The 12185-nt window shown below is 43.5% G+C and overlaps 1 protein-coding gene across 8 annotated transcripts in view; it reads left to right on the top strand.

Annotated features, from left to right (window-relative positions):
* TDRD5 (tudor domain containing 5) overlaps positions 1 to 12185 on the top strand; it is a 34871-nt gene that overhangs the window by 4246 nt on the left and 18440 nt on the right. For 7 of the 8 annotated variants that reach the window (XM_081865128.1, XM_081865129.1, XM_081865134.1 and 4 more), the window contains 6 exons: positions 136 to 558; positions 2735 to 2934; positions 6728 to 6811; positions 7490 to 7546; positions 9221 to 9374; positions 11533 to 11684. In XM_081865128.1, coding sequence (XP_081721254.1) covers positions 136 to 558; positions 2735 to 2934; positions 6728 to 6811; positions 7490 to 7546; positions 9221 to 9374; positions 11533 to 11684 — 1070 coding nt within the window. The remainder of the gene's footprint in view (positions 1 to 135; positions 559 to 2734; positions 2935 to 6727; positions 6812 to 7489; positions 7547 to 9220; positions 9375 to 11532; positions 11685 to 12185) is intronic. The other variant, XM_081865130.1, reaches the window with a different exon arrangement.

The following is a 12185-nucleotide window of genomic DNA, read 5'->3' as shown; positions in this document are numbered from 1 at the left end:
AACTAGCTGTATTTCTTTGGCAGTACGTACCATTTTGTTGTAAGAGGATGGCAAGAAGAAAGGGGAGGGGGGGAGGAGAGGAGAAATTTTCTGTGTCAACATGCAATTTTAACCATATGGGCTTCTGTCTTTTAGCTATTCCAGATGAGTCCACTGAGTTGATTGCAAGCTTGGTTGCCAGACAGAAAAGCAAACCGAAGCCATATTTTTCCAGGGGAAAGCCAAATTTCTCTTTTAATGCCAGATCTTGCTCTGGCCTGCCTCAGCCCCCCCGAATTTCTCTGCCCCGGCGGGGTCGGGTTTCTCCTACTCTGCCAGCTGTGGTAAAAAGTGAACTGAAGGAACTGCTGAGATCTTCACCTGTCCTGCTTTCAGATTTTGACAAAGCCTTTAGTCGGCACTTTGGACGGAAGTTTGAATTTATGCGTTTTGGGTTCTTCTCTATGTTAGAAGTGCTGAATGCAGCTTCAGATATCATCACGGTTGTGCAGACAAGGGCAGGCTCCTTGTTGACTCTAAAGCCCTCCATTAAGAAAAATCCAGAAAAGCTGCCAGAGTGTAAGTTTATGTTTGCTTAAATTCAGCTCTAGGGGAAAATTGCTCTTATTTGGCACCTTCATTTAGTTGTGATTCCTGCATTGCAAGGGGTTAAACTAGCTGACCCTAGATGACTCTACAACTCGTGTTTGCTTTACCCAATACTACCTTGCAGCCTTATGGTTTCTCTCCACATTAAACATACAAACTCCTTCTGCCTCAGCGTGTAGATAAGTGCCCCTCTCGAGTGGTATGGCTGGAAGAGGTGGGATCACAAATATAGGAACTTTGAGAAACCTATCTGTTACTGGAAAATGAGTAGCACTGGGTAGAGTTAATTCCCTTCTGAGAACATGTGCTCTGTCTTGCTCTTTCTCAGACAGCAGCCAAGCATGAGAGTGGGAGTGGTGGGGTGAAGCAAAGACGTTGGTGCACTTCAATTAAAATAAATAATCTTAGTGTGTACTATTCATGTAGAATTTTGCACCCAACTGCAGATTGCACACAGTTGTGGACAAGAATCTACAAATAAATTATGTTCTCACTTCTATAGGTAGACAATTGATTTGTTTTTGTCACAGGTGCCAGTAAATAGAGTAAACTTGGGAAAAGGTTGTGGTCTGAGGTTCAGAGAGCTTGGCTTTGTTACTGCAAAATTATGACCAAATTGCCAATTATTTTTTAGTAGCATTTGAAACTGAAAACCATAGAGAAATACCATCATGGGGGTGGGGAGTACACCCTCTTTGAATTCCATGGTTTTACATATAAGGACATAGTAACAATCATCTGTTCCTTAGCAGGTCTTAAAATTAGGTAAATATAACCTCAGATGCACTGAGCAGGGTCTGTATGCATCCCAGGCTCTTCTCAGCGCTCCCTTTCACGAGTCACGTGGATCGTGTGTGCGGAGCTTGCAGGCTTTTCCCCGAGGAGGGAGAAGGGCAGCCCATCACTGGCCCCCAAGAGCCGCACACACGATCCACGTGGCTCGTGAAAGGGAGTGCTGAGCAGAGTCTCCCACCTGCATTCACTCCATAAGATGCACACACATTTCCCCTTACTTTTTAGGAGGGGAAAAGTGTGTCTTATGGAGCGAAAAATACAGTACTGCTTCTCTAGGAGCATTGCTGATGTCTTTCCTCCTTGGCATTGTGTTATCTAGACCAGCAAACTGATAAAACTTCAGCTTTTGTAGAGGTGGGTACACTTGCTGATGATCAATTAAGCAAGCGCATTTGATTAGCAGCACCTGTCTTCTACTTAGCCCCTTAATTCCTATGGAAGCAGTAAGTTTTTCACAAATAGCTTCCCCATTTTGGCTTTATTTTTGTTACATAAATCACGGCATGTTGTAATATGTCATCTGATGTTGTTCATCTGAGGTTGTATTTACTTAATTTTAAGACCTGCTAAGGAACAGATGACTGTTATTATGTCCTCATATGTACAACCACAGAATTCAAAGGGTGTACTTTCTCTCCCCCCCCCCCATGACTGTAAGTACAGTGGTGCCCCGCAAGACGAACGCCTCACAAGACGGAAAACCCACTAGATGAAAGGGTTTTCCGTTTTGGAGGTGCTTTGCAAAACGAATTTCCTATGGGCTTGCTTTGCAAGACGAAAATGTCTTGCGAGTTCCTGCGGGTTTTTTTTTCTCCCCCCCTCTTTTTCTAAGCCGCTAAGCCACTTATCAGCTCATCTGCTAAGCCATCCGCTAAGCCGCTTATCAGCTGATCCGCTAAGCCGCTAATCAGCTGATCCGCTAAGCCGCTAATCAGCTGATCCGCTAAGCCGCTAATGGGCTTGCTTCGCAAGACGAAAAAAACACAAAACGAAGAGACTCGCGGAACGGATTCTTTTCGTCTTGCGAGGCACCACTGTATTCATGAAGGCTCTGCATTAAGCTCATTCTTCCTTTCTGCTTTGTCACTTAAGCAGAATGGTGATCCTTGTTCTAATCCTTGTGCACTTGAGCTGATGAGTGAGTCATCTTGTATCTGCTCAAACATGCAAGTGATAAATAAAACAATATAGTAAGGGGTTTTGTGCTGTGCTGTTGGCTTATATTGAGATTCCACTGCTCTTGGAGGTGTTCTTGGAAATGAGTGTGAGCCTTCCAGCATTGCCTACCTAGGGAAGTCAGAAAACTGTCACGTGAAATCATGTCTGTAAACCCTTTCTTGGCTTTATTAAGGCAAAGCCGTGATTCCATCACATAAGACAAAGCAGACTTTGCCTACTACTCTGCCAGCACCTGCAGTGAAGAAATCTTCAACCCCTGCCCTACCTATGGATAATCACAATCCATCTCCAAGCCAAGAATCTGATGCTTTAGTAGTAGAGTTGAAACCAGTGGAAACCCCGTTAGTGAGAACTGATGAGAGGATGAAACAAGTAAGTAATAGAAACATTGCACTCCAAAGGTGACTAAACTAAGGGAATATTTAATTAGTTATTATGAGAAAATGGCAATCCGTATGGACACATTTCATATTGTTTGGTGTCTTAATTAGTACACATTGTCCATGTAGAAGGATTTTAAACCTAAGTTCTTAAAGATGAGAAAAGATCTGCTTTAAGCTGGGTGAGGACAGAGGTCGCCAGCCTTCTTGGTTGGGCCAGTGGGCATATTTGGAATCTGCCAGTCATAAAATGGCTGCCATGGGCACTTGACATAATTAGTGATGTTAAATTCTCGAGAATAATCTCGATTAATGAGGTGTGTACATTTAAAGCAGCTGTGTAGACGACACAGAATTTACAGTTTGTGGAGAATATTCTCCAGATAATTTTCTAGTATCACCTCACATCACTAGGCATCTGTGGGGTGTGTCATGACACAAAATAGCTGCCATATCTAAAAGAGAAAAAATGAAGACCACAGAATAGTGCAGGCGTGCCTCCCCCCCATCAGTGGGAATTGCTACTGTACTCACTCAAAGAGAGAAGCTCAGCTCCTTTTCTCACGGTTACCTCCCAGCATAATAGCATAATATGCTTCTGCAGCAAATGCAAACAGTTAATCAAAATGACTGTCACAGCAAGGAAAATGTAAATTGGACGAAAGAGGAGTTTTCCAAAGGAACGCTCACTGAGTTCATAGACAATTTGTTGATCTGGGTGCTTCCACACTAGACATTTGGTGTGGCACTGCCGTGCCTTTTTCACTCACTCTTTACTGGGCACACTTGTTACGCGGTCCTGTGGTTTTTCCATATTTTTCAGATTGCAGAGGAAGATCAGAAAAACTGCAGTTTTTGTAGGTGTAGACAGCCTTGGTGCTTCTGTTCAGCTTATTTTTTTATTTTTTAAAAAGGGTTTTTGACTTTTTAGTGACTTTCGGAAGATTACAGTAGTGCCATTCAAAATCCCTTCACTTTTCATCCAGTCCTTTTTTTGTTAACCAGCTTTTAATTAGCACTGAAGAGCTTTGTGTAAGCATTTATATTAAAATATTAATATTATTAAAATAGATCTTTTTAATGAACAAATGTTCTAAAGCTGTAGCTATACAATTTTTAAAAATGAACCCTGCTGCCTTTCTTGTAACAATGCTTTTGTCCCCCACCTTCAATTTAAACACTTACGTTTCCATACAAATGTTAAATTGCTTGTCATTTTGGCATTTACTGAAGAGTACAATGGCCAATCAAGTCTCAGTGAATTAGTGTTAATTAATATTTTTTTTTGAAGGATCACTTAGACTTTTATATTTATTTCTTTTTGCTGCTCAGACAAATTGGACACTCCCAAACCACAGCTGCTGTGCTACATGCTCTGTGTGGGCAGAACATACAAGGATGTAGACACTGGAAACACACAGTGCCCCTGATAGTGTGGAGAGTTGATTGCTCTTCCATATTTAGCACACTGCAATTATTAGCTCTAGGAGCTGCCTTCTGGAAGGAGGCTTGGAATTGTTATCTTGCATTTCTATCAGTGAAAAAGTACTGCAAACTGCAGAGGTCTTTGAAAAAACAAGGCAGGAGACTTCTTGCCTGACTCAGTCAATGGATGGGAGTTTAGTCGGCAGTTATTGCTGCAGTCCTTACCCTATACACCTTACCCTATGCAGTAGTACCTTGGGTTAAGTACTTACCGTATTTTTCGCTCTATAAGACACACAAGATGCGCCTAGTTTTTGGAGGAGGAAAACAAGAAAAAAAATACTCTGAATCTCAGAAGCCAGAACAGCAAGAGGGATCACTGCGCAGTGAAAGCAGCAATCCCTCTTGCTGTTCCGGCTTCTGGGATAGCTGCGCAGCCTGCATTTGCTCCATAAGACGCACACACATTTCCCCTTACTTTTTAAGGAGGGAAAAAGTGAGTCTTATAGAGCAAAAAATACAGTAATTTGTTCCGGAGGTCCGTTCTTAACCTGAAACTGTTCTTAACCTGAAGCACCGCTTTAGCTAATGGGGCCTCCTCCTGCTGCCGCGCCGCTGGAGCACAATTTCTGTTCTTAACCTGATGCAAAGTTCTTAACCTGAGGTACTATTTCTGGGTTAGCGGAGTCTGTAACCTGAAGCGTCTGTAACCCGAGGTACCATTGTACCACTAAAAATGTAAGCTTGTGTCCAGTGAATTAAAAAAGTAGCAGCAGCATGGACTACACTCACACTGGGCAAGATGCAGTGGTTTGGTGGTTGAGGGCACCTTATTACCTGCCCTTTACCCTAAGTTCCCAAGGCTGGTTGCATCATTACAACACAATATTACAAACAGGTGAAAACAACTTAAAACCACAGAAATAATGTGGATCCTAAAAATCTGCATCTCAGCTTTGGAAAGCCAGGATAAAGAGGTGCATCTTCAGCATTCCCTAGAAACCGTATAATGATGGTGCTGGATGTATATCTGTGGGGAGGAAATTTCACAGCTCTGGCTGCCATGGAGAATGCCCTCTGCTGAACCACCTTCTCCCTCCCTCGCTTCTGAGAGTGACCCCTAAGAGTGACCTCTCTGCCAATCTTGGTACCTGAGATTCTGTAGGAAAGGAGGTGGTCTTTCAGTTTTAGGGCCTGAATTGTTTAGGGCTTTAAACACTAATGTGAGCACCTTGAATTGGGCGCATAACTTTTTTTTTCTTTGGCTCCTTCAGAGGAGGACAGGGTTAGCACTAAACAGAAGCCGTTGTTAAAAGAGCCAGTGTGGTGTAGTGGTTAAGAGCGGTAGTCTTGTAATCTGCGGAACCGGGTTCGAGTATCCGCTCCTCCGCATGCAGCTGCTGGGTGACCTTGGGCCAGTCACACTTCTCTGAAGTCTCTCAGCCCCACTCACCTCACAGAGTGTTTGTTGTGGGGGAGGAAGGGAAAGGAGAATGTTAGCCGCTTTGAGACTCCTGAAGGGGAGTGAAAGGCGGGATATCAAATCCAAACTCCTCCTCCTCCTCTTCTTCATCTTCTTAAAAGTAGATTCCTCTAGCTTTCGGATGCTTAGAAATTACTGAAAGGATTGAGTGTATTGGGAACTATTTTGTCCAATGATGTCATTCCTGCTATACTGCATAATTATACAATATTATGTATATTTTAGATGTAGGTGGGAGATTAGGCTGTGTGAGTGAGCAGGAAGAAGAGGGCACCAAAGGTGGGGAAATGTAAAGACTCAACCTGCTGCTTTTAAAAAATGGAACTTATTTACAATATTTGTACCAATCCTATCATGTAATCTTGATATATAATCTACCATTAATATATCTGAAGTGATTATTGCGTGGTGTTCAAAACTTTCAGTCTGAAGTTTCCAATGTAAATGCCACATTTACAGTGGTGCCCCGCAAGACGAACGCCTCACAAGACGGAAAACCCACTAGATGAAAGGGTTTTCCGTTTTGGAGGCGCTTCGCAAAACGAATTTCCCTATGGGCTTGCTTCGCAAGACGAAAATGTCTTGCGGGTTCCTGCGGGTTTTTTTCCCTCCCCCCCTTTTCCTAAGCCGCTAAGCTGCTTATCAGCTGATCCGCTGATAAGCCGCTTAACAGCTGATCGCTAAACCGCTAATAGCGCTAATCCGCAAAGCTGTCAATGGGCTTGCTTCGCAAGACGAAAAAACCGCTATACGAAGAGCCTCACAGAACGGATTAATTCCGTCTTGCGAGGCACCACTGTATATGAATGGATGCCAATTTGTATGCACTGGCTTTCCCTCTCACTTTTTTCATATCTGTGGAATCTGTTTCTCAAAGCTAGAGAAGGAGATGCAGATAGCACTTTCCCAGAAAGGACCTGGAGGGACAATCAGCTCAGAACTTAAGGAAAAAATAAAAACTGTAAGTGTTCATAATTTAAGGAACTTAGGTTGATTGTTTTTTTTAAAGGCATGTCATTAATTAAAACTATGCAAAGGAGCCTTAGGCAAACATTCCCTGCCATGCTTCCCACCTTCTTTCCTGGTGTGAGACATATGATGATTTGACCATTTGTCTGAGCTGGCAGACTGTCTTGTGCTTACTTTGCAAATCAGGATTGAAAACTAAGGAAGAATGTCTGAATTAATAATCTTAAAACCCAGCCTGTGTGCCCCTCTCCTTGACCTCTTATATCCCAGAAAACCTGGGCTGGATCTAGACACATCAAAGAAGTGTTTCAGTTTAAAGCATTGTAAATTTAAACGGAAAACAGGTGGAGAAAAATAGGACTCCGCATTGCCATCTGGTGGCACAATGTTATATCACACATACAGTCACATAAATCACCTTTTTAAACCAGTCTAGCTGAGTCCTGGGTGCTTTAAAGAAAAAAATTGGGAAATTGTATTGCATGTAGCTGTGTATAGAAAATAAACTTTTGTGCCTGTATATTTTTATTTTGCAAATGTTTTCTTAGATGCAAGACAAGTGGCTAGTTGGGGGGTATTGTTGTAAAGGTTTGTTTCATGTGCAACATTCTTATCGGCTGTTTAGACTGCATGACGACTAATTGTTGACTTTATGTTGTTTGCAATTTAGATTGTAGCGCAGCACCCCGAAGGATTGCTTGTTTCTAAGTTACCTGGTGAATTTGAGGTATGTATGTGTGTATGTTTCTACTGAAACAAATATTGGCGCCTGAGTCAGAGAGGCAGCCAATAGCTCAGCATGCTAGACCACAGTTTGCTTAGGCTCGTTCCAGCTCATGCACACTCTTCTAAACCATGGTTCAGCACATTAGTGCACAATCTACACCCCTTGATTTAATATTATATAGCCTTTGGTCTTTTGGTAATGGGTGGTGGGAAGAAGGGAAGCGGGGGTCATAGCTGTCAACCGTCCCTTATTTGGCGGGAAAGTCCCTTATCCCAGCGCTGTGACCCGCTGCTGTCCCTTATTGATGATGTCCCTTAAATTTCCCGGGTTTCAAAGGAAGCAGCTCCTCTCCCTCCCTCCCTGCTGGTCAGGGAGGAGGGAGGCTCCAACTGTGTTGCTTGGCTCACCCAATAAGGAGTCTAAGAATGGCTGGGGAGTGGAGCTTGCATGCCTTGTGCTGATCAAATTGGCCGCGTTGCCTGGGGACTCGCCTTTGCTCAGCGATTCCCAGTGAAGAGGTGACGGTGGTTTCCCTTGCTGCATCCCCTTTGCCGGGTTGCTGCGCTATGGAAACACTGTTTGAGGCTTAGTTTGGCTGCTGGCTGGGCTTTCTGCCTTTGGCTCGGAGGGGCTCAGAAGTTGAACATACCTGTGCTTGGAAAATCCCTTATTTTGGCTGCTGATCCCTTATTTTCAAGGCTGCTGGTCCCTTATTTTCAAATCTGTAAGCTGACAGCTATGGGGGGGGGGAGTGATAGTTCTGCCCTTAAGAGATTACCTCTAAGGGTATGTGGCCCTCAGCAGAAAAAGCATTGCCTGCTCCTGGTTTGGTTTTATTGTTGCTTCCCTGTAATATTATGGGACGTGGGTGGCACTGTGGGTAAAACCTCAGTGCTTAGGACTTGCCGATCGTATGGTCGGCGGTTCGAATCCCCGCGGCAGGGTGAGCTCCCGTCTTCGGTCCCAGCTCCTGCCCACCTAGCAGTTCGAAAGCACCCCTAAGTGCAAGTAGATAAATAGGTACCGCTTTATAGCGGGAAGGTAAACGGCTTTTCCGTGTGCTGCGCTGGTGCTGGCTCGCCAGAGCAGCTTCGTCACACTGGCCACGTGACCCGGAAGTGTCTCCGGACAGCGCTGGCTCCTGGCCTCTTAAGTGAGATGAGCGCACAACCCTAGAGTCGGACACGACTGGCCCGTACGGGCAGGGGTACCTTTACCTTTACCGTTACCCTGTAATCTTACTCTATTTTTGGGGGGGGGTGAGGGAAGTTCTTCTAATCTTCCTTTTCTTTTGCTTAGATAAATCTCTGATTCGAATTTCAATTTAGTAGGCTAAAATATTGTTCAGCGTTGACCAAAAGTGAACAAAACAGACAAGAAATTTTACTGGGTTATATTCTCTGGGTGAAAATGGAGATACATTCCAGTTTTTATGGACCAGATTCAAAGAGATTTCCTTCGAAAAGTTCAAATTCAATATTTTCCCTTTTCTCCACCCCACTTGCTGCCCATTTCCTTCTTGACCAGCACTTGAACTAAATGTTTTGGAGAGCATTTAAGCTTCCAAAAAGTACCTATTTTTTATTGCTGTTAGTATAGCTATTGCAAGTCCAAAGGAATAATATTGCAGGACGTCCTTTTTGCTTTGATTAATCAGATTTTCTTTATATCTAGCGACATTTTAAAGAAATACTGGCAGTAAAGAAACTAGGTTTCTTAAACCTGATGGAACTGGTTGGTGCCCTTAGTGATGTTCTCCATATTGAATGCAAAGAAGGGGAACAAGACTGGCGCATCTTTGACATTGAGTCACAGCGCTTAAGAGATGGTAAGTGGGGAACACTGCCTTTGCAGATACTTCCAAGGTGGCAGGTTGGATTGGGCTCCAACAAACAAACTGCTTAACCCATGTCATTTGATAAAGCAAGTTTGCATTTGGGTTGCAATAGACTATAATTTATACCAAAGGTGTGTTGATAGGCCCCTATTGTTTTCCCCTTGGCACACAATATGTTATTGCATGCCATCCCAATTTCCAAGTACGGTGGTACCACGGGTTAAGAATTTAATTCATTCCGGAGATCCATTCTTAACCTGAAACTGTTCTTAACCTGAGGTACCACTTTAGCTAATGGGGCCTCCTGCTGCCGCCAGTGCCGGATTTCTGTTCTCATCCTGAAGCAAAGTTCTTAACCGGAGGTACTATTTCTGGGTTAGCGGAGTCTGTAACCTGAAGCATCTGTAAGCTGAAGCGTCTGTAACCCGAGGTACCACTGTAATGTGAGATTCCAGGTGCTTACCAAGGTTCAGTTTCCTTGGAATGAGGCACAGTGGAGATTGTGGTGTCTTTCTAATATGAGATTTATTTACACATATATACAAAATGAGTCTAGGATGGCAGGATTCACAGCATTAACACCCCAATGACCTTTTGCTTCTTCCAAAGCTGCAGCTTTGGATTCAAACAGAAATCAAACATCGCTCTGACTCTGGCTTCCTAGCCTGTTGCTTTTCACTTTCTAGCTTCCATCTTACATCACTTAACACTCTCCACTCTGCCTTTGTCCTTCCAACTACCCACAGGTTGAGGAAGAGGCCTCAACCCATTTGCTGTATGGCACAGAGCCCCTTCCTTTGCTTCCCTTAATGGCCCATTACCCAGGCTATTGCCTCACCTGGAAGTCGCCAGTTGCTTGTGTGCACTCTTGTCTGATGATGGTGCTTAAGCCGGGGTGTGTGTGTGTCCCACTAATGTGCCAGTTGTTCAACTGGGGCACAAGCCTGAAAAAGTTGATGCCAGCTATGTAGAGGCCAGAAGTGGTGTGTGTGCATTCGGTGCCCCCTAGGAGCTGCTGTAAGTGCATGCTTTTGTCAATAAGGAATTAAACCACCAGCCGTTTGTCCTCCTTGGCTGAGTGTGCTCAGGATAATAGTGTCCTTATAAGTGGGATGATCTGCTCCAGAATATTTGGCAGGGGTGAGACAAAGGTGAACCATGGTTGCAGCTTGTACTTTTAGCCCTCAGAAAGGCTGGCAGATTGGACCTTGTTTTACTTTCCAGCTTACAGATCATTCCAAGGTGGATCCCAAGAAACATTAAACTGTATTTTTACAAATTGCACTAAACATTATCAACATATCAAATTTATCAAAGCAGAGAAGGGCTAGAGCTCAGTGGTAGAGCATCTGTCTTGCAAGCTGAAGGTCCCAGGATCAGTCTCTGGCATCTCCAGGTAGGGTTGGGAAAGACACCCCCCCCCCAATCCTAGAGAACCACAGTCAGTTGCAGTACTGAGCAAGATGGACCAAGTAGATGGACTCAGTATATGGCAGCTTCCTATGTTTGTATCAAGGCTCTTTTCACAGGTCAGGGGAATGTCCAGCTGAGCAGGCTCTGAGATGGTCTTCAGATGCCTCCCTCCCTCTTCTTAGATCAGGCATATGCAAACTAGGCCCTCCAGATGTTTTGGGACTACAACTCCCATCATCCCTAGCTAACAGGACCAGTGGTCAGGGATGGTAGTCTCAAAACATCTGGAGGGCCAAATTTGCCTATGCCTGTCTTAGATCCTTCCAAATTTTCTGTGATGTGTGAAGATGCATTAAGCATGCATGCTTAATAGACTACTTTTATTTTTGAATTTAGCAACACCTTTTTGGGGGGCGGGTAGGGGGGCGGAATAGCAGCCAAGTAGGGGAAATTTTGAGCAGAAAAGCAAGTCAGGACTCTGCCCTGATTCAGAATGGGAGCCTATTCCAACTGGACACTCTGGTTGGTTTTTCCCAGGTGTGAAAATGGCAGATGAAGCATGTTTCTTTAAAACATAACTATTGTCACGTGTAGTTTGGCCTTGCCTCTGTGATGTATGATTCTTGAATGCAAACTTCCTCCTTTGGGCTTGAACTTTGGGAACTGCCAATTCAGACTTTTAAAAATGAAGGTTGTGTGTTTGCCTTCTAAACATAAGTATCTGTTGTTCCTACAGATGAGCATTCAAGTGATAAGATTGCCCAGCCTGACTCTTTAGCCCATGGAGAGATGCCAGATGTGCATGAGCTTCTCAGCTGGAATTTTCCTCTGGAGGAATCTAAGGCTCCAGATGTGAAACTTAGTGTAGTAACGAAGTTGGCGACACCGGTAGGCTGACATTGCCGTGGTATCATGGTTAACAAGTAGCGTTATGTTTTACAAGAGTCGGATAGATATCAAGAGACGACTAACAGTGGATTGTATTTATTTTATTTTGAAATCAGTTGTTGTTTTTGTGTATAATTTTTATTAATTTTTCTGTTTTACAATTTAACATACTCATTTTACATCCTTAAGATATCAGTGATGTGACTTCTTCTCTTTCCCTGGTTCATTTTACATATCATAAATCCCTGCATATTTTACAAAAACTATACCTTTCAGTATTCCGTTATTGCCTCCATCAACATTTACATTGTTGAATTTAACTTAATACTGCCAGCGTTTTCAGCTGTACACAGTTATTTCCCATATATTCAGTAAACATTTTCCAATCTTCTTTAAACGTATGCTCTTCTTATTCTCTTATTCTACATGTTAAGTCTGCAAGTTGTACATATTCTGTCAAGTTCCCATTCTTCTTTAGTTGGGAACTCGCTCGTTTTCCAT

Source organism: Podarcis erhardii, assembly GCF_964252035.2.
Source record: "Podarcis erhardii genome assembly, chromosome: 6".
Taxonomy (NCBI): Eukaryota; Metazoa; Chordata; class Lepidosauria; order Squamata; family Lacertidae; genus Podarcis; species Podarcis erhardii.
This window is presented reverse-complemented; position numbering and strand designations above follow the sequence as displayed.